Source organism: Genypterus blacodes, unplaced genomic scaffold (genome assembly GCF_046128005.1).
Source record: "Genypterus blacodes isolate CSIRO-AG114 ecotype Tasmania unplaced genomic scaffold, CSIRO-AGI_Gbla_v1 ptg000129l_1, whole genome shotgun sequence".
Lineage (NCBI taxonomy): Eukaryota > Metazoa > Chordata > Actinopteri > Ophidiiformes > Ophidiidae > Genypterus > Genypterus blacodes.
Genome location: NW_027466931.1, coordinates 478426 through 500000, shown reverse-complemented (window position 1 = coordinate 500000; position 21575 = coordinate 478426). Strand labels below are relative to the sequence as shown.

The 21575-nt window shown below is 44.5% G+C and overlaps 1 protein-coding gene across 1 annotated transcript; it reads right to left on the bottom strand.

Moving 5' to 3' along the window:
- Positions 1-4676: 4676 nt before the first annotated feature.
- On the bottom strand, positions 4677-10406 carry npy2rl (neuropeptide Y receptor Y2, like). The gene is made up of 5 exons (XM_076163259.1): positions 10215-10406; positions 9964-10096; positions 6060-6225; positions 5670-5823; positions 4677-5267 (listed from the first exon to the last, which is right to left on the bottom strand). Exons 1-5 carry the CDS (start codon positions 10404-10406, stop codon positions 4677-4679), a joined length of 1236 nt encoding a protein of 411 aa, XP_076019374.1.
- Positions 10407-21575: the final 11169 nt, after the last annotated feature.

Genomic DNA, 21575 nt, shown 5'->3' with positions numbered 1-21575 from the left:
AAAATGGTGTTGTAATTGTTCATTTGACAGCAGCAGCAGAGAGAGAGAGACAGACAGAGGCAGAGAGAGACAGAGAGAGGCAGAGCATGCAAGCTCAGGTCAGTTCACTTCATTAGATGCTTCAGAGCCTCTGTCATTTTCTTCTTTTTCTTTGTTCTTTGCGAGTCAAACTCAACGTGTGGAAATCACCTGAAGGGTCAAACTTCCTCCTGTGTTTAAAATAAATGAGCGACAGTGTATGTTTCTCTGTGTGTGTGTGTGTGTGTGTGTGTGTGTGTGTGTGTGTGTGTGTGTGTGTGTGTGTGTTTGTGTGTGCGCCTGTGTGTCAACTTCTACAACTGAGCTTCCACAGCAAACACCTGATTGCTTGGGCGTTGCTAGGGAACGCAGAACCACAACGTTTTGACTGAAACCAAATGAAAAATGATGCCAGATGATTTCCTGTAACTAAAGCTTCCCTCCATCTGCCTTCATAAACATTTATTTATCAAATCACAGTAATTTCTCTCTGTATGTGCGGTTATTTCTTTCTCCTTCATTTGCGTACAGAGAAGAATAATCTTGTCCTGTAGTCTCAGCTGTGACGTTTGACTGATAGCAGCAATCGCAGTGCAGCATTTGTGTTAATGTGGCTGTCAATACAGCTGAGGGCTGTGACACTGGACACACACACACACACACACACACACACACACACACACACACACACACACATACATTGTTGTGACAGTGTGGGAAGTCTCAGGAGAAGTCTGGACTTGATGGACTCAGTTTGGATTTATAATCAAACCAGTGTGGATAAATCACTTCTGTGCTTCACATCCAGATTAAACATTAATCACCAAATGTCAACAGAAACTCAAAGCATACAAACCAGAAGACATCCAGAGAGTTCATACCTGTGCCAAGACCAAGCAGTCATTCACTCTGTCGCTCAGTAATGAAATTATTGATTAGACCCTGATTTTATGGGTTCGTCCCTGGATCATGTCCAACCTGGCAACCAAGTTTCAACGAAACATTTTGAGATATCCCGTGAACACATAAAACATCACCTACTTGGCAGAGGTACAAATGGAGGGGTAATGGAGACAGAAAAGAATAGAAATAAATACAGTAAAGGAAAGGAAAGGAAAAGTAGACAAGGAATCGATGGACAGGTGGGAGAATGCCACATTAACACGTCACACAACCTCACTAATCTGAACGCTGAAGACATTTTTCTTGTCAAAACAGAGTAATTGTGCTGTGTGATGTGTGCTGTGTAAAGCTCAGCTGGGGAGGTAACATGCCACAGCCTTCAAACCATCTGAAGCCCTTTGAAAATCCATTGTTTTGACAAAGCCACATCATAGTAAACATGAGGCGGCTCCCTAAGCTGACAGCAGCAGTTTGTTTTCTAAGCAGCACTCACACTGTGAAACCCCCTTAAGTCCCGCTGCATGGCTCAAACCTCAGAATCTCTGCTGGCTCAGTCATGGTTGTATAATAGCACGCAGCTTCCCAGCTAAAAAAACCCCAGCTGAATGACTATTGGCGACATCACGTAACCACCGGCAACTACTCACCTTTTGACGTAAGCTATGTACTTTATTTTATTGGCTCGCAAAGGGGAAGAAATCTCCTGGATAGATTTAGAAAAGCTCCTCTACGTTTGATTGACTTCATGCACACATATTTCGACAAACCACTTTCGGAGTCTGAAAGGAAATCGTGAAAATTTTGTCAAAATGCAGGAGGAAGTTTGACCTTTCAGCTTATTTTCCTGATTTGTCCCAGTTTGACTCTTACAGATTCCAATGAGTCTTAAAGAAATCACAGAATCGCAGCCTACCTTGCTGTATGACATCACCCTGTAAGATCTGTTTGTACCCTATGACATCATTGCAACTCCAGTCTTCTTGTACTCTACCTCAGGGTCTATGTATAAAGTTCAACAACAATAGAAGGGATAACACAGCCTTCCTCCCTTCTCTCTATCTTTCTCTCTCTTTTCCCTCTTTCTATATAAAAAAAAAGATCTCCAAAATAGCCTACACCTGTATGCACAATGTCTGCTTCAATAAAAACAAATTGCAAAAAAAAAAAATAGAAATCACAGAAACTCCAAAGCGTCTAATGAAGTGAACTGACCTGAGCGCTCTCTCTCTCACTCTCTCTCTCTCACTCTCTCTCTCTCTCTCTATCTCAGACTCTATCTCAGACTCTAGAGGGTTAAAGCACAAGAAGTCCTGAGCATGGGTTTAGAAACAGAAGTTGAGACATTGATAAGTCATAAAGGAGGAGGAGCGCCGAGTCTGACAGAGATAAATATCAAAAGAGAGCAGGAAGAAGGAAGAGATGATTAGCGTTAACGGACATATGATGGAAAGATGGCTTATAGAAATAAAAAGAGGAAGAGAACAAAAGAGAGGAAGATGCAGATAACTGTCAGCAATCTACATCTATAATTAACTCTGCATGTGTGTGTGTGTGTAAACCTCTTCATCTCATCTTTTGTCTCACCAGCTTTCATCTACTGCCAACGTACTGCAGTACCTCTACGAATCATTATTATTAACAGTGCTAGTAGTACAAGTAGGAGGTGTCATAAATGTAGAAGTAGCACTAATAGCAGTATTTATTGTAGTATCAGTCGGTTGGAGTATCCTCTCCACCATCTGTCGGTATTCCAATCATGTCAGGCTCTGTCACAGCCTCTGTCCATGTGTTGCCGTGGGAAACGCTCTTTCCCCTGTGTCACCGTGTTGATGGATAACAGGAAACAGATGAATTACGCCCGCAGGGGGAAAACAGGCTGTGTCGTCACGTCGCCGGACGCCATAGAGAAACTACCCATCATGCATCTGTGCTCTGTGGTGGCAGTGTCGCCTGAAAGTCAAGCGGTTGATCAGTTCAGTTTTACTGCAGCAATTATGGATTAATGTGGATTTGAGAGCAGAAACGCAACATTGATTTCTTTCAGACAGTAAACTAGACATCATGTGGTTCAGGTGTGATCAGCCAATGGCAGCACTCATGCAACATACCGCCAGAATAGAGAAGATTATTGTTATTATTGTTATCGATCTACAGAAACTCAGATAGCTCATCATTTTTCCCACCTCTGCCGGTCGATGAAGGCGATCGAAAGAAGAACTTGTCGTTGTTACGCTCGCTTGTGTTTGTTCGTTTATGAGGGGACAGGAGGTCTGAAAAAGTGAAACATTTCTGGCTAAATAATCTGAATCATGGTTTTGAGCCGTGAGATGATGAGATTGTTGTCCTGTAGAGCGGACGCGCTCACATAAACGATTAGATTTGGCCTCAGATTGAGTTTTGTTCCCTGTGTGAGCGAAAGAAGTCCCTCTGCATTGTGATCACACACTCGCTGTAATGTTCAGGCGTGTACACATGTGTGTGTGTGTGTGTGTGTCATCACATTTTAGAGCAAAATTGGAACCAGTGTGAGGTCATCGATTCTACCACCTCCATTATCCCTTCCTCTCCAGATCCCATCAGTTTAGTTTTAGCTTTAGTTTGAGTTGTGTCTGTGTGTCTGTGTGCGTGTCTCTCTCTCTCCTCCCCCATGCAGCTTGTAATCAATAACTGTCTGGCTTTACTGTGTATTCTTTCTTTCTTTCTTTCTTTCGTTCTTTCACAAACACACTCAAGCACAATGGTGTTTCACAAGCACAGTATTTGTGAGGTTGCGGTATTTCGCAAAGTGAGTATTTGAACACGTTTACAGTACAAAGGCTGATGCTGAAAGAGCGTTAAAGAGCGCCAGGACATTGATCACACCATCATACAGATACGACTGAGGAACTGAGCCTCTCAATTCTGAATGAAATCGTATCAAAGAACAAAAACACCTCAGTATCAGAGCTGTCACAGTCTGTGGTTATCAGGCTTTTAGTTTGAATTAAAGCAGCAGACAAACTTCACGACTTGCACAGCGTTTTTATTGAGTCACACATAGACGGCGTGAGCGGCGTGAAAGTGTGCGGGCGACTGCTACTTCCGCGAAGGTGATCCAATCGAAGGAGTGGTCGTCTGACCCTCCAAAATAAAACAAGACAAAAAACATTCATCTGTCTGCTTTTACACACCAGCTTCCTGTGATGCTCCGGGCGTTAAGGCGACTTTACGAAAAATCTGAAACTGATTTCTTGAGAAATTACGTCTGAACTCCATCGCGACAGTGATGGAGTTCAGACTCAATTTTACAGAAATTTACATTTATTTTTTTTGACCATTGACCACTTTCAACATCGCATGCTCCTTCACTGTAAACCAACCGGGCCAAGAGCTGAACGCTAACATGTCAAATAAAATAAGCTATAAAGCCAAAATGTCACGATTTCCATCAAAATTTTATCTAGGGATGAACTTCGGCGTTTGACGTGAATCCTCTCAGTGTTTTCAGTTCGATGGGTTTTTCCACGGCAGACAACAAATGGTTTGAGTTTTTTGGGATTGAAGCTTGTCATTTTTAGGGTCATGAATCCACAAAGAACAAGCAGGTTCAAAGCCCTCCATGTGTTTGGGTCACAGCAAGGCTGCCATAGCAACATGACTCTGATTGAGCGGCTCTCTTTCCTTTAGTTTTCATTTAATCTGGAAGTTCTCTCTTTTCTCTCTCCCGCTCTGGATTTCCTGCTTCTTCTGTGGTGTCCTCGACCTTCTGCAAGCCTTCAGACATCCGTGGCGTTCAGATGGGTGGACACCACATCCTGAGCTTTGACTACGACCTTCTTCCCCCTTCCTCTTCCTCCAACACTGACCGGGTGAATGCTATCCAGCCGGCCGCTCCTCCCCCTCTCCCCTCCTCTTCCTCCGTTTTGACACTTGAAGACGGCGAGGAAGGCGGCACGGTAGTTGCGGTTCATCCAGCCGTACAGCAGCGGGTTGGCGAAGGTGGAGCACATGGCGATCACGTGGAAGACGGTGTACAGCAGGCGGAAGACGCGCATGTCCAGCACCGAGCTGTCGATGTCGGTGGCCAGCTGGAAGGCGTGATAAGGCAGCCAGCTGACAGCGAACACCACCACCATGGTCACCAGCATCTTGGTGGTCTTGCGGCGCCGGCGGTGACGCTCAGAACCGCCGCTGCTCGTTGCGCCACTGACGTCCGCGGGGCTGACGTGGCCACGCAGTTTAGACCAAATGCGGGCGTAGGCAAAGGAGATGATGGACAGTGGCAGGAAGTACTGCAGGATCAGCATGGAGATGCTGTAGAAAGTCCCGTCAGTGTGAGTCTCACCGGGCCACTTCTCTGTGCACACCTGCGGCCGGGCAGAGGGGGGAAGAAAGTTGCATTTATACGTTATAAAAAGTAGATGCAAGGAAAAACAGAAAGGAAGGAAAGGAAAGGAAAGGAAAGGAAAGGAAAGGAAGAAGAAAATGGGGAGAAGGAGAAATGAGGAAAGAAGGAAGAACAAAAGGAGAAACAAAACGCAGTAACGAGTAAAGCAAAGAACTCGTACAAGTACATATGAAAGAAGAGGAGAGGAAGGAAATGGAGAAAGAGATGAAAGATGAGGATCGAGATCAAAAAGAGAGACAGAGAGATCAAAGGATGAATGTGGAGAAAGAGAAAAATGAGAGCAGCTGTTGATTTAAGCAGGTGTTTGATGCAGGCTGAAGCTGCAACAGGGGTGTGTGTGTGTGTGTGTGTGTGTTCTGACCTGTATGGTCTGTCCAGGCTCCAGGCTGAACGATCCATACTCTCTGAAAATAGCCAGCGGGCTGGCCAGCACCGCGCTCAGCACCCAGGTCAGCGCGATGACCCCAAAGCAAACGTCCTTACGCATCCTGGTCTCTAGGTGATACACGATGCACCTGCAACGCAAAGCCGCACAAATGCCTTCAGCAACAAGAGCTTTAGCTATTAAAGACAGGATTCTTAGCTACGTCCAGATTTTCAGGATACCGTCTTTAAACATTTGCATACTTGTGTGATTTAGATTTGTAGATTAGATCTGTGTTTGTCAGTAAACTCTACATGTTAACCTTGTACATACTGTAATCCTGACCCACCGGTCACAACCACCTCCCCGCCATGAGGCCCCACCCACCTGTGGCGGTCCAGGGCGATGACGTTGAGCGTCAGCGTGGAGACGTGCACGGCGAGCCCCTGTGCGTAAGGAAGCAGGAAGCAGAGGGCGCTGCCGAACTTCCACTCCCCCAGCAGCGTGTAGACCAGAGTGAAGGGCAGGCACAGCGTGTTCACCAGCAGGTCGGCTGCAGACGCACAACAACGACCATCAGGCATCAGTGATCCAAACAAACAAACAATAGGCCTCGCCCCCAAAAGTGAGAGCACACGATTGGAGGCTGCAATTTGGATCGCACGTTGCAACTTCTCCAAAACTGACTAACATCTAAGTTGATCAGCGTTTCTACAAACATCAATGCTTATCTGGAGATGATCTGACTAGATTTTATTAACCATTTCAACCTGGAACAAAAATGTACATTGTCCGCACATTCTTTGTTCCACTGAGCTTATTTTGGCTGTTTTCAAGTCCACAAGGAGGGACTTCCTCTGGGTAAGGACAGTAATTACCCTCCTCTATTAATGCCGTTTGGAATGATCCGTTATTGGTTGGTTTGTACCGTTGGAACCTCATCTCCATCAGCCAATCAGAGCTGACTGTCTGGCTGAGTTTGACCCAGCGACTCGCAGAGGTGAAGGGGGTCAGTGTGCGATCAAGGCATCAATCCCAATAAATCAGGTTAGCCACAAACAACAAACCAGCTATGAAGGCAAGTTTAGCCCCTCTGCTTTTCCCATGATGCTTCAGGGCAGAGAGAGGGAGAGAGAGAGAAAAGATGAAGAGAAAAAAAACAACAGACAAAGTCAAAGATACTGAATTCGCCTGAGGGGAACCGAGATTTGACAAAACAAAAGACAGATGGACTGAGAGATGGAAAGGATGGCAAACGAGAGAGCGAGTGGGCTGAGGAGAGAGAGAGACAGAGAGCTATGAGAAAACACTAGAACGAGAGAGAGCGGAAATAAAGACACGTGGAGAGAGTGAGAGATGAAAGAGCAGAACGTTTACAGTAATGTGAAGGTTGCCAGTAGCGTCATTAAACGACGGCGTGAAGAGAGGAAGAGGAAGAGGCTGACGTGAACATCGAAAGAGGGCAGACGAGGCCACGGGCGAGGAAGAGGAAGAGGAGTCCTCCACCTTTTCTCTGTTTGTTTACTAAACTGTCTGCTCGCCTGCCCGCTGCTGCTGCTTTTCTCTTCTGGAACTGAACCGACAACTTCCTTCCAACTTGGCGCTCTGCCCCTCTGCACACTTCACATCGCATCAGTCACAATGACCTCTCTCTCTTTCTCTCTCTCTGTCTCTCTTTCCCCTCTCTCTCTCTCTCTCTCTCTCTCTCTCTCTCTCTCTCTCTCTCTCTCTCTTTTAACATGGTAATCAAATTGCAGCATAATGTCAGCGATCTAATTCCGACAGGACTTCCCTGAAAATTACATTCTAGAATCGGTGTCACTTTAATTGAAGTTACCACTTCGTCATTCAGCTCAAACAAATACAATCCGATGTTTTGCTGTTCTTCATGCGACATCTAACAGGAAATGGAAGCGGTGTAAACAGATTGACGAGGTTTGACGACATTAATCGAATGTGTGTGGACTTTCTTTTTTTTACGCGACGCCTTTATTTGTAAAATGCTCCATTAACTCTGGCTTTGGACAAACTTAATGCAAACATTTTGTGATCTGTAACGCCAACGCTGCCCTCAGGCCAGCGTGTGGGCGCTGGATTTGAATCCTCTGTGATATCATCTGTTCTAGAGAGACATTAGGGTGATTTCACCATTGGATGTTTTCACTCTGCAACACTGAGAGAATAGTTTTCCCCTTGAGGAAGGATAAAGTTTCATCAAGGGAAAAGGAAGAATGTTGATATCCATACTTTCCATTATGATCACACGTAACCCTCTAATTAACCTCAATGTTTTAACCACCTTCTGGCTGCTGTCCCTGCAGTCCTCTTCTAGATGAGTCCATGCTGCATATGGAGCACAAATGTAAGTACTGTATCTAAAAGGTCCACAAGAACTTTGGGAAAGACCCAGCATGTTCCTGAATGTTGAGCGTTTGGAAGCTTTGATGTCAATTCATTGCAAAATCTTTGAGCCTATCAGGAAAAACATTACTTTTACAAATCTTTCATCTTCTACTGAGCTAAATCTGGCAGTCAGTATCACTTTTACATCGTTTGGTTTTGGGAGAATTCATTTGCTTGCGTTATTTTCTCCGAGCCTAAAGACCGGCCCTCCATCAGTCTGAAAATAATGAAGAAAATGATGTGGCAGCTTCCTGGGTAAGGACAGTACCCATCCCTCTTCCTATCCCTTCCATTTGCTTATCTTACAGCGCTACTCAGTCGACAGTTAGAGTTATGGTCTTTGTTTTCTAGGAACCCGGAATTCTTCTTAATAATCTTGTTTGCATTGATCCCGGGGTTTCTGATTATGTTTATGTTATATTTATACATATTACAATGTGATCAGAGGATAAACACATCATAAAAGTTTGCACACATTTAGTTAAAATGAATGTGTCTTGTTGTTCAACTCCATCTTAGCTTTTTGGCACTTACTCTTGTTTTTCTCACCCAACTAGATCTTTACTTCTGTTAAATTCATTAATGTCGCTTTGGATAAAAGTATCGACCAATTGACTAAATATAAGTGTAATGCAATGACTTTTACATTTTACATGCTGTTTTGACTTTTTTTTTTTTTTTCTCGTTGTGACTTGTCAGCATTCTGACTCACATTTCACAGGTATGAACAACATTTAGGTGTTTGTTTTAAACAATATTGAATCATTTAATGGTTTAGGTATTCCAATTTTCCAGGAAAGATTTTTAGACTTTTTGAGGCTAACACTTAATTCCAACATTTCATCATATTTATACAGTAAATACTATATCTCTATGTATACACTGTAACTGTATGTTTGAGTGATACCTGCACACAGCACATAGCTGTAAAGATTATTATTAAACTTAGGTTTACTTTATACTTTGCGCACAGTGGATTTAGACATGAGCTCCAGTCGCTGTCCATGGTGCTGAAAATGTGTCTTTGCTCTCTCTGTCTCTCTGTCCGTCTCTCTCTCTCTCTCTCTCTCTCTCTCTCTCTCTCTCTCTCTCTCTCTCTCTCTCTCGCTGTCTCCCTATCTCTCTTTCACTGCCTCCCCCTTTTTCTGCCTGATGGATTTCAGATCGTTCAGTTCATCATTTATGTAAAATCAACACTAGATTTTATTTTGCAGATTAAATTGGATGAAACGTTTTTCGTTTTGGCTTCTGACTCCAGTGAGCAAGCACAGTTCAGTGATTTGTCACAATTCGTTAAATCCTGCCGCTGCTGTGGACGTTTGTGTTCTGCTTTTGTGCTGAGAAACACAGTCGGAGCTGAGAGCACATACACCCTTAGGACGAAACACGCACTCATCCACTGATGTGTGTGTGCATCGCTCACAGCTTAGAGTTGTTTTTTCCCACTCTCTCATGTTGTTTCTGCCCTCTGCTCAGCTGTGGCACTGACCATTAATTATGCCCCATAATTACGCCACACTGTTCACATGTTGCGCTCCACACATATGTTTGATGCGCCGCAGAAATGTCAAAACACGTGAATGACAAATGTCAGATTTCCAGCTGTACAGATGAATCGCAGACATTGTGGAAAAAACTGCCAAAAGCTGACAGACGATCGAGTCATCACACACACACACGCACACACACACGCACACACGCACGCACGCACACACACACACACACACACACACACACACACACACACACACACACACACACACACACACACACACACACACACACACACACGTGTCATTGCATTGGGATGTCTGAATGATTTTTATAAGGTCAGATGACTCAGAAAGACAAACACACAGATGCTCTATGTGTGTGTGCGTTTACGTACAAACAGCCAGATTTGCGATGAAGAAGTTGGTGACGGTGCGGAGTGTCTTGAAGCGATAGATGACGTAGATGACCAGGGAATTACCCAGAACCCCCAGCACGATGATGGTGCTGTAGGCAATGATCAATACCACCTGTAAACAACAACATGAAGGCTGAAGTTGAAGAGCAGGCCAAGCAAAACAGAATACACAAACAAATAAATGTCAAAATAGTTTTTGCTGTTGCTGGCATTTGTTTTTCTTTGCTTACCTGAACGCTAACAAGCTTAATGGGATCCTCTGGGAAACCCACGCCCTCAAACACCAGCGTGGGAAGGGCAGAGGGGGCGGAGCCAGAGGCGGGGCGATAGTTGCGGTAACCAATGTCGCCAGGGTTGCCGTCAGACGGGGAGAGGAGGCGGAGTTCCTCTGACGTGGCGTTGGCTGAGCTGAAGGCCTCCATGTTGGAATCATGTGTTTCTGTCAGGTAGCGGCATTTTGGGGACACGCACGGCCTGCTGGGAAAAAAACACAGAAAGTTGTTTTAGGCTAGGGATCTATGTTTCAAGGTCAAAGGTCATTGGCAAACAGGGACCCTTCTTCTGCTTGTGTAAGGAGTTTAAATGGATGTTTCCTGCAGATGTGGAGTGTCACGTTTCATCCTTTAGCCCAGAAGGTTGGGAGCAGAAAAATACTTCAGAAGCAATAAAAGCCTTTTCATAAGCGAGGGTTCATGGTGTGTGTGTGTGGGTGGAGAGCTTTCTTTGTCTTCTACGTAAAAAAGGTTTGTTTGTTTGAAATGTGCGAGAAAGCAATGCCAACACAAACAAAAGAGAAGTTACGGATCGGTAAAGGTTTTCACGGAAACGCTTTGGTGATTTTGGAAAAGTCTATGCCTGTGTTTTGCATAAAACTGTCAACAACAGGGAGTTTCTTTGTATGAGAACAGCAAACTATAGTATAAGTACAACTGTGCAACATTCGCTCAGGAGGCTAAATATGCTAACTTCATCCTGAGGGGGGCGCCAAAAGCAAAGCCTAAATTTAACCTGAATCAAAGATTAATCCTAACTTTAACCCTATAAACAAGTCTAAAGACTAAACACAAGCACACACACACACACATACACAGACTGGAGAGGCAGCTGCACTTCACATGGCACTACACACACACTTACTCTGTGGTTTACAGGTGGAAGAATACACCAGCTGTGACATTGCCTACACGCACACAGGGCTGTGACCACCTTATTTCACAGTTCAGTGATGTAGGCCAGTCACCTTGCCTTAGGGGATGATTCTCACACACACACACACACACACACACACACACACACACACCGAAATTAGGACATGGAAATCATTAAATTGTCACATAACCCAGTGTTTAAATGTACACACAGAAAACGCACGCACGCACGAATGCACGCATGCACGCATGCACACACAAACACACACATACGCACAACACACTGCCTGAGGCTGTTACACTCCCTCAGGTTTTCACTCTGCACTCAAACACTAAACTCACCCACTCACTGCACGATATCAGACTTCACACCAAACCTTCGACTTTTTTGCCACTTTAAACATCTATAAATAAGCTTGTAGACACGTTTAACTGCTGTTTGTGAGCTAACGGCAAAGTTGCACACGAGATTTGTCCCGTGTACAATAAAATGTGCTGCGTAGCAATGAAACATCGACCATAACGAGACAAGCAGCAAAATCGATACAAAAGAACTAGTCGTGATGTGATCAGCAATAATAAAGACATGAAATTGGTAGTGTGTCAGTGTGTGTGACAGAGAGGAAGCCTGAGTGGCACGGAAAACTAAAGTCCACTCACTGGAACCATGGGCTAAGTGTAGAAAACATAGAAATACTCAAACCTCTGACATTTTAGCAGCGTCCCCTCACAATCTGCTGTCACTCAGACTTTAGTTCCATTACCTTCTGCCACTCAAAACCTCCTGCTCCTCCCCAAATCCTCTGCCTCACGCACAACCTCCGCAGTTTAATCACTGCTATAGCTTAACTCCGCTAATCCTCTCAAACCAAACACATTCGCTTGTATGCAAAACCTACAACATAAACACGCTGTTATAGTTTGTTGTTTAATGATGCGCGTCCGCTCACGCCATGTTTGCTCATTCCTGTGGTGAAAAGCTGAATCAACACAAAAAATAGATGAAACTACGCCCCAGGTAACATGGAGATTACCGTGACAACCAAAGTCTGCAAGCTAATCAGAAAATATAATTGTACATACATACATATTAATTACAAATGTCTTTCGATCTTTCGTTCTTTCTTTCTTTCGTTCTTTCATTCGTTATTACTTTCGTTCGTTCGTTCGTTCGTTCGTTCGTTCGTTCTTTCTTTCTTTCTTTCTTTCTTTCATTCTTTCTTTCTGTCTGTCTGTTTGTCTGTCTGTCTGTCTGTCTGTCTGTCTGTCTGTCTTTCTTTCTTTCTTTCTTTCTTTCTTTCTTTCTTTCTTTCTTATTTCTTCCTTTCTGTCTTTCTTTCTTTCTTTCTTTCTTCCTTTCTGTCTTTCTGTCTTTCTTTCTTTCTTTCTTTCTTTCTTTCTTTCTTTCTTTCTTTCTTTCTGTCTTTCTTTCTTTCTTTTTGTGTTTTTTTACTTTCTGCTTTTGTCTTTATTTTCTTTCTGCGGTCATTTACTCAAACAAACAGCATTGATGCAATTTGATTGTCTGTAGGTGGCGCTCTTTTCGTCAACGGCAGCGTAAACAATCTGGTATTCGCAGAAATACTCAGCTTCAGCTTAAGTACCTCAGGTGTATGCCAGTAAAAAAACTGCCTAATTGGGCGTCTGTGATGCTTATTGGAGAGTTAATAGCTCCTATAATTATGTGCTAATAAGTAATTCACCGATGTTTGAGTGGAGCTGCTACGTTAAAGAAGTGAACGTGTCCTCACCGCAGCGTGAAAAGGAAACGATCGGTTCACAGCCTGTAATGTGTCTTCATACATTGAAGTTGTAGCACTTCATCATCATCATCATTGCCATCCTGACAGGCTTTAAAGCGATGAAGGTTGGATAAGCGCAGTTGATTTTAATGGAGGAGTTTTACAACCTTGCGGTCGTGAGATATCTGTTCCACATCATTTCGTCAAGCTTTACGCGAGACTGGCAGGTTAATTATGAACGAAGAGGTCAAACATCCACTGAGCAGATTGTGGGGAGGAATAAAAATGTATTTAATGTTTCATTTGTCCGCCCTCTTCCATTTTGTCACTCTTCTTTTTGATCCAAAAACTTCTAAAAACTTTATTATTTAAGTTGCTGTGTTTCCCACAAATGACTTTCTATAGTTGATCCACTACTTTTGTCGAATACAATAAGGTATTGTTGAAAGAAATTGGAGGGACTGCGAATCAAGTCAACATGTTAAGTTGTAATATTTCATGGAAAAAACTGAAATCTGACTTTTACTACATAAGTACAGTTATTACCCCAAATAAAGTTTTGATACATCAGTAAAATTAACATCAGAAGCTATAGAAGCTAAGTATGCTAAGTAAGCTAATGGGTAAAGTTAACCCATAATGAAGTCGTTTTTGAAGGTGAAATCTACTTGATGAGACCTTTTACGCTTCCTGGGTGTTTCTCCTCTCACGTTAGGACCGTGATGAGGTGCTCGTCGCTCGGCGTGCCATCACCCAGCCTCTTTCCGCTGTTGCTCACCGGGATGAGGCCCAAAATAGAGGTGGCAGCAGTGATGGGGAAGTGAGAGAATGGAGCAATAAATAAAACAGTGGGAGGAGGCGCGGAGCTAAATGGAGAGCAAGGGGGGGCGGGGGGGCATGAGAGAGGAGAGCCGATCATTAATGCATGTATTGTGTTTCTCATATGTCGAATATTAAATTCATCTCATCCGGCTCGTAGTATAAATGATGGTAGCACATATATAAGAAGGTTCAGGTTCTTACCCAGAGGATCTCCCTCCCTGTGAGAAACAAAGGTCAGATTTGTGGTTCCCAGTCACAGTGTTTCCCTGCTCAATCAACACGTGCTGCAATGAGCTTCACTGGGAATGTTACAGATTTATAGCCGCAGCACTGAGTAGATTGCCATGATTATCTTTGTTTTGCATCAACAGGAAACATTTGGCACTGATAAGCAAACAGCGAGTCATTGGTCACAAACTGTGCAAATTGCATAAATAAGTGCAGTGTCAGCGGTTTGGGCGAGTTACTCTGCCATTTGTTTTTCAGATCGCCTGACAAATGTGTGGGTAAACCAGATTTGTCCCAGCAATAAAGGAGATGGTGAGAAGTGGTGAGAGGAGGGGGGAGAAGGAGAAAGGACAGAGGAGGTGAGAAGGAGAGAGGAAGCCAAAAGGAGGAGAGAAGAGGCTAGAAAGTCCAGTTCAGTTCTGTTCAATCAGAATGAAGAACACAGGCGTCAGGTCTGTGTGTTATGTACATTACACAGTATAAATACATATTTATGTACTTAGATTGCATTACCTGACCCATGAAGCATTCAATTAGAGCTCCAAGAAGTGGTTTGAGAAGCACGACACAGACTTACAAACCTGCCCATCCATCCACCACCACACACGCACACGCATGCACAAACACATGCACAAACGCACGCACACACGCGCAAACAAACACAAACTAACTACTCTCCTCCAAAACTCATTAAGCCGTCAGCTTAGACCTTTGCTGCCAGAATATATGATGTGTGTGTGTGTGTATGTGTGTGTGTGTCTCAGTCTTCCAGGAAGGCCATTAACTAGTCCAATAGTAATAGAACAATATCTTTGGATCTAAATGCTACAGGTGAGCGAGTCGTAGGCCATATGGTTAATAGACCGCTGATAACCCTGTTTCTCTGTGTGTGTAGTTTGTGTGTCCCTGTGTGTGTGTGTGTGTGTGTGTGTGTGTGTGCGTGCGTGTGTGTGCGCATGTGTTAATGGCCTGTTGATAAGACCAGGAACACAGTATTTTATTGCACTCTGTTCCAACCTCAATAATATTGTCAGCATCAATTATTCCCCCTGATTAAGATGAGAGAGAGAGAGAGAGAGAGAGAGAGAGAGAGAGAGAGAGAGAGAGAGAGATGGCTGATGTATGAAAGAGAAAGGAGGGAGGAGAAAGTGGAGGACAGAGAAGAGAGAGAAAAGGGAGAGAGGAGGAGGTGTAAAGAAGGGAGGAAAGAAAGGATAGAGGAAGAGTAATGAGTGAAATGCAGAAAGAAGGAAGGAAGGAAAGTGTATGAAGGAGGAAGAGGAGAAGGGAAAGAAAGGGAAATAAAAGATGAGAAAATGAAGCAGGAGAGACGGAGAAATTAACAGAGCGTGGCCATGATAACGATCATGTGTAACCAATCAAGCTGCACACAAACATACACCAAGTGATGAAGACGAACCAACGGCCTCATAGAGACAACTGAGGGCCGACATAGACCAGCTAGGAAAAGAGGAAGGAGGAAGGGAAAGAATAGACGGAAGGGAGGGAGGGAGGAAGAGTTAGGAAGGAGGAGGAGGTGAAAGAGAACGGATAGAGGAAGAGGAAGGAAAGAGGAATAAAAGACATAGAGGAGTGGAAGAGGAGAGAAAAGATGGAGGGAGAGGTATACAAGAGGAAAGGAGAGTAAGAAGAGACAGAGAGAGAGACAGAGAGAGAGAGAGGGAGAAAGGACAAAGGACAAAGGACAAAGGACAGCAAGGAGAGGATAGAGGAATGAAACAAGAAGGGGAAAGAGGATGAAGAAAAGGAGACAAACTTGAGAGAGGATACCAGAAATAGACAAACAAGGAGGAAGAGAGACTCCAGGTCAAAGGTCAGAGCATGAACTTGAACTCACTCACGTGCTGTGTGTGTGTGTGTGTGTGTGTGTGTGTGTGTGTGTGTGTGTGTGTGTGTGTGTGTGTGTGTGTGTGTGTGTCAGTCCAGGCCATATGCTGATTGGCACCAAAGCTCAGCATGAGAGCTGCAGGCAGCACGATTACATAACAGACGGAAACGTAAAGAGGCGTCACTCTCTCTGCGCTCTGCTGCTGAATGTGAACACTAACACAAGTACACAAGCTCCACACTAACACAAGTACACAAGCTCCACACTAACACAAGTACACAAGCTCCACACTAACACAAGTACACAAGCTCCACACTAACACAAGTACACAAGCTCCACACTAACACAAGTACACAAGCTCCACACTAACACAAGTACACAAGCTCCACACTAACACAAGTACACAAGCTCCACACTAACACAAGTACACAAGCTCCACACTAACACAAGTACACAAGCTCCCTCACTACGACAGCTTTGACTTTTTACTCATTTAAAAGTAATTTTTGTTTACCTTCCTCAATTCCCTCTCTCCTCCCTCCTTTCTTTCCTTCTATCCGTCATCATTCCTTTCCTTATATCCTTCCTCCTTTCTTTCCTGTCTTTCTTTTACCTTCATCCGTGTTTTTGTCAATTTGTTTTTGAATCAGATGGCTTTTTATAATTTGTTGTAATTGGCTACTTTGCTGTTGGTTAAGCAAGTGTGTGTGTGTGTGTGTGTGTGTGTGTGTGTGTGTGTGTGTGTGTGTGTGTGTGTGTGTGTGTGTGTGTGTGCAAAATCTCTGTGCGTGACACACTGACCTCTCTCTCTCTCTCTCTCTCTCTCTCTCTCTCTCTCTCGCGCTCTCCCTCTCTGTCTCGGTCACGGAGATGCTCGGGTCCAGACTCCTCTCAGAGTTTCCGCCGCCACAGATTCGTTCTAACCAATCTCGGTTGCCATAAATGAAAGTTCTGGATCAGACGGGTGTCCGGTGATGGCTCCCGGTTTGCGCCCCGCTCCTCCTGCGTCGCCTCACGCCTCCATCCTGTCCCACCGTAGCCCCATCCTCTCCTCCTCTCTGTCCAGGGTGAAAAGAGTGAAAGCGGAGCGATTGGGTTGCCAGATCTGCGGTTGAATTCATGAAAATGACAAACCGGAGTTACGCGGTGCGACTGTAACTCTGGACCCGCTCATCAGCTCCCGGATCCGGGCGGATAAAGTCAGTCAATTCAGCTTTCGTAGCCTTCCTCCTCCTCCTCCCCCTCCAACTCCTCTTCCTCCTCTTTCGGAACGAGATGTCTTTGCGTTCGTGGAGAGGAGGACCGTCTTGGTGTCCTCCGTCCGTGTCCGCGCGCGCTGGAGACGGGCACAGGAATGAAGCGCGCAGAGCCAAGAGGAGGGTGAGGAGTTTTCAGGGGAGGAATAGGAGGAGGAGGGAGGAGGAGAGGGAAGAAGAAGATAAAGAAAAGGCGGGCGGGCGGGCGAAAGAAAAGAGTAGGGGAGTGGAGATGAGAGTAAAAGGATAAGAAAGTGAAGAGGAAGAGGAAGGATGCAAAGAGGACAGAGAGGAAGTGGAGTGGAGGAGAGACATACAAGGATAGAGGAGAGAAGGAAAGGACACGAAACGAAATGTAAGGGTAAGAAGTAGGGAGGAGAGGAATTGACATAAAGGAACAGGATATGAACTAGGAAACGAAGGCAAAGTAAGTGAAAAAAGAAAGATATAAAGAGCAAAGGAGACGAAACAAGAGTGAACACACGAGGGGAAAGAAAGAGAAACGAGATGAATCAAGAAAAGAAAGAGAAGACATGAGGGAGGAAGAGCGAAAGAGTGGTGATGAAGAGGATGCAAGGTGAGGGTGGAGGAGGAAGGCCGGCAGGTGCAAGGAAGGAGAGGAAATGGCAAAGAGGAAAGAAGAGAAGGAAAAGGAGGAGGAAGATCATTGATATTTTACGTTATATGTAATCATACGGAACTGATCTCTGTGTGTGTGTGTGTGTGGGTGTGTGTGTGTACATTGTGATTCACGGCCACATTGATTTTATATAGATCTGTAACTCAATGATTCTCCTACAGAAATGTTACTGCTCTCTCTCTCTCTCTCTCTCTCTCTCTCTCTCTCTCTCTCTCTCTCTCTCTCTCTCTCTCTCTCTCTCTCTCTCTCTCACACTCACTCACACACACGCATACACACTCTCACTCTCTTCTCCCCTCTCTCCCTCTCTCTTTCACACACAACCCCCCCTCTAACTCCCTTCCCCTCTTTCACTCTCTCTCCCTCTGTCTCTCTCCCTTACATTGTAATGTATGACATTGGTCTCGCTGCCTTTCAAAATAAAAGCCCATTCAGTTGCGTTGATCCATACCGGATGCGTCACATTTTGAGGGATTTGCGGTATGTCGTCTGCACTGTGGCTGCTTTGGATCACACACACAATCCCAGTTTACATGAAGCAGTCATGTGTGAATGTCTGTTTAATATCCAAGAGGGCGTGTGTGTGTGTGTGTGTGTGTGTGTGACAGGATAAGTGACTTTGCGGGCGTGTGTGTGCACACAGAAATGTGTTGCGTGTTTGCTTTGTGTGTTATGAGATCACAATCGGCACTTGCTGCTTTCAGAACGGGTGGTGTGTGTGTCTGCTATGGGTAAGCTTTGGTGTGTGTGTATGTGTGTGTGTGTGTGTGTGTGTGCTATAGGCAAGCTTTGACGTGTGTTTTTCGTGTGTGTGCATGCTGAGACGTTTCTAATTCAATGTGAAATGAAGTGTGCCATGTTATCTTGGCACGTCAGTCCTTTTTGTATGTGTGTACATGAGTTTGTGTGTGTGTGTGTGTGTGTGTGTTCCGTTCTGTCAGTGTGAGTATGTAAGAATAAACTAAGTTTCTGTGTTGCTGTGTGAATTGTCACAGAGGTTGAAGATTACATGCTGGAGCAAACATTAAAGAAAAAATAATTGGAGGAAGAATGGTCAGAGGAGCAGTGAGTTGTGAGTGATGTGATCAGTTTTGGTTGTGGATCATCATCTGGAGAAGAGGTCGCCCGGTTTTTGTCCTCACAATTGTTTTCCTTGGATGTTTGTGGTAACCGATGGCAACCACTTGGCAAATGGTATCCTGTCATAGATGACTGGACTTGTTGACCTCATTAAAGGGGGCACACACACACACACAAACATTTTTCTCTGCTCTTACGGCGACATGTTGTGTTGTGTTAAATTAATTATGCTAGTGTAAAGCTCACACACACAGACACACGTACACACACACACACACACACACACACACACACACACACACACACACACACACACACTGCCTCTCCGTGGTGTTTGCTCCACCCAAAAGTTCTGTCCACATCCTGAATGACAAAATTGTATCATCGGCATATAGAGACACAATTGTTCTGATGGTGGTTGCAGATTATGTCACAGGAAGTTTTTCCCACTTTTGGCCATTGATGAACCCTGAAAGTTTTCATATTTATGCAGTAAAAGTTTTATCCGATGTTCCGATCTTTTCTCAAAGTCGTTTGTGCAGCTGCTCTGCTGCCAAATGCCACAAGACAAATTACCATTGTCAGGACGATCAGCAGAGTGTGAACAGCAGACTAAAAGCTTCACGTACGCTAACACGGACTCTCATAAGGTCATACACAGTCTCAGCTGGGCGTAAACAGAGCTCTTTGGATTCTTCAAATTCAATCAATCTCTCGGCTTGAACTTCATTTCTCTCAGTTGTGATCAAACTCTGAAACGTGCTAGTAGCCTTGTTTAAAATGTCGACAGAGATAGATGTTACAGCCAGACGCACTGTGGTTGCTTCTCTAGCAAATTGGCGTCCTTTGAAATTGGACCGTCAGTCATCGCAGACGGGTTGTCGTTGAGATTCAGACGTCATAATTGCCTTCTTGTCTCTGCTTTGAAGTGTGTGCCCATTAATCAAAGCGACAGAATGAAACGGTTTCACAACAGCCACATTACACAAAACAATAATCCTCAACCAGCATCAACCCCCATCAGGAAGGGCTAAGGGGTTATGCTCACCATCACAACACTCCTTGCTGTCTGTGAGAATGGTACTCAGCTGTTTTATTGCTTGGCATGACAGTGGGATATTGCGGTGACACAGAGTCGAGTTATCCACGTTGGCATGAATGACAACAGTGAAACAGTCTGAGGTCAACAAATTGAATGTGGTTTGGGTTTGTGATCTTGCTAGGAAGATGAGTCAGCCTCTCCGGCAAGATTTTACGTTTTGTTGATAATTGTCTCTCTGCCTCCACCCTTCTTCTCCTTCGTCAAAAATTACTTTTGTTACAGATGTGCCCGTAAAATCTGATATTTCAAACTTGGTTCGCATAAACTCAGTTACCATGCCGTACTCGTCCAACCCCCCTGTGAGCATGACATCAGGCTTTATTATGACGGCAAACAAGCTGCTACTAAACAATGACTTGATCCAAGCAAACAACCTGGATCTGCTGAGTCTTTCTGAAACATGACTTAAGGGTAATGCCACTTATAAAAGGTGATGATGTGGTTATTTTTGACCAAACTCTCAATCTTACCACCTAAAGATGCAGCAGCACAGACTTCTCGTCTTTTGGATTATTAATTCTAAACTCTGCACTTCCTACTGTGCACGTTGCTCTTAACTAGGCCAACAGCTTCCCTTCCTTATTGCTGTTATCTACCGCCCTCCTGGCCCGCACGCAGAAAGTTCTCCGCTTTTATTGCAGACGTGTTTATTAATGCTCACATCATAATCTCTGAAGAGTTTAATATGCATTTTGAGAATAGAACAGATCTGCTCACAACATTTTTTGAAGAGCTTGATTTGTTCCTCCACATCTGCATTCACACTGTGATAAGGTGATGGTCAGTATGTGTTCATCATGGACTTCATCTGAATGATCCTCCATCCTTGTCTGATTAAAACGAATTTCACTGTATTTACATTAGAAAATGTGTGATGGAGGAGGAGGACGAGGAAGAGTAATTATCCTGCTCTCCTGCTTTGCGGCCATGTTTTAATAATCATGATTCACCGTGATCCCGAGCGTGATCTCACATGGAGAGTCATCGAGATAATTGGCCTTCATTAGAGTAATTAGGGAGTTTAGTGGAGAGAGAGGCTCTCTCACACACACACACGCACACGCACACGCACGCAGGCACGCACACACCTGTAAACCTGTACAGTCTCTTTACAGCTTTGGCTCAGGCGTATTAACACTTGTTCACATGCTTTTTGGATGTTTTGCGCCTTGAATTTTTACCTTTGTAGCTTGCTTGCTCACAATATGCTACTTGCGCATCCTCACATAAATACAACTTATGAAAGACAAATCCCTGTAACTAACTGAATGTTCCCTGACTTCCCCTTCCGAGTGCCGGGGGACTGCAGCGATCACGTTCCTACTTCCGGCCAGACATGCGGCCAGTGGGTGGCACCCCAGGCAATATGTGTTTCTCTCATGTGCGAGCGAATGAGTCAATCAGGCTCTGCTGCTCACAAATTTCCCCAAGGCATCTTATCCTGGCTGCGTTTCCCCACCATTGTTATCACCGTTGCCAACTTGCAGTATATCATCACCTCCCGACTCGCTCCCGCATCATAATCACAATGATTAACCGCGTCCTTGCTTACTTCATTATGGCCCTCCTGCCCCTCTTTCCTTCTCTCTCCTGTTGTCATTTCCACGCCTTGGGTCCCATTATCTCGTCTTCCCATCTTCCATCTGTCCGTTCATTATTTTATCCGACTACATTATTCCCCCTCCTCTCTTTCCTTATGTTAATTTTCACATTTCATTGCTCCC

Coding starts and splice junctions, on each gene's coding strand:
- npy2rl (XM_076163259.1), bottom strand. CDS start 10,406: ATGGAGGCCTTCAGCTCAGCCAACGCCACGTCAGAGGAACTCCGCCTC. Junction 10,097..10,214: donor TTAAGCTTGTTAGCGTTCAG/GTAAGCAAAGAA, acceptor TGTTGTTTACAG/GTGGTATTGATCATTGCCTA. Junction 6,226..9,963: donor CATCGCAAATCTGGCTGTTT/GTACGTAAACGC, acceptor GTGCGTCTGCAG/CCGACCTGCTGGTGAACACG.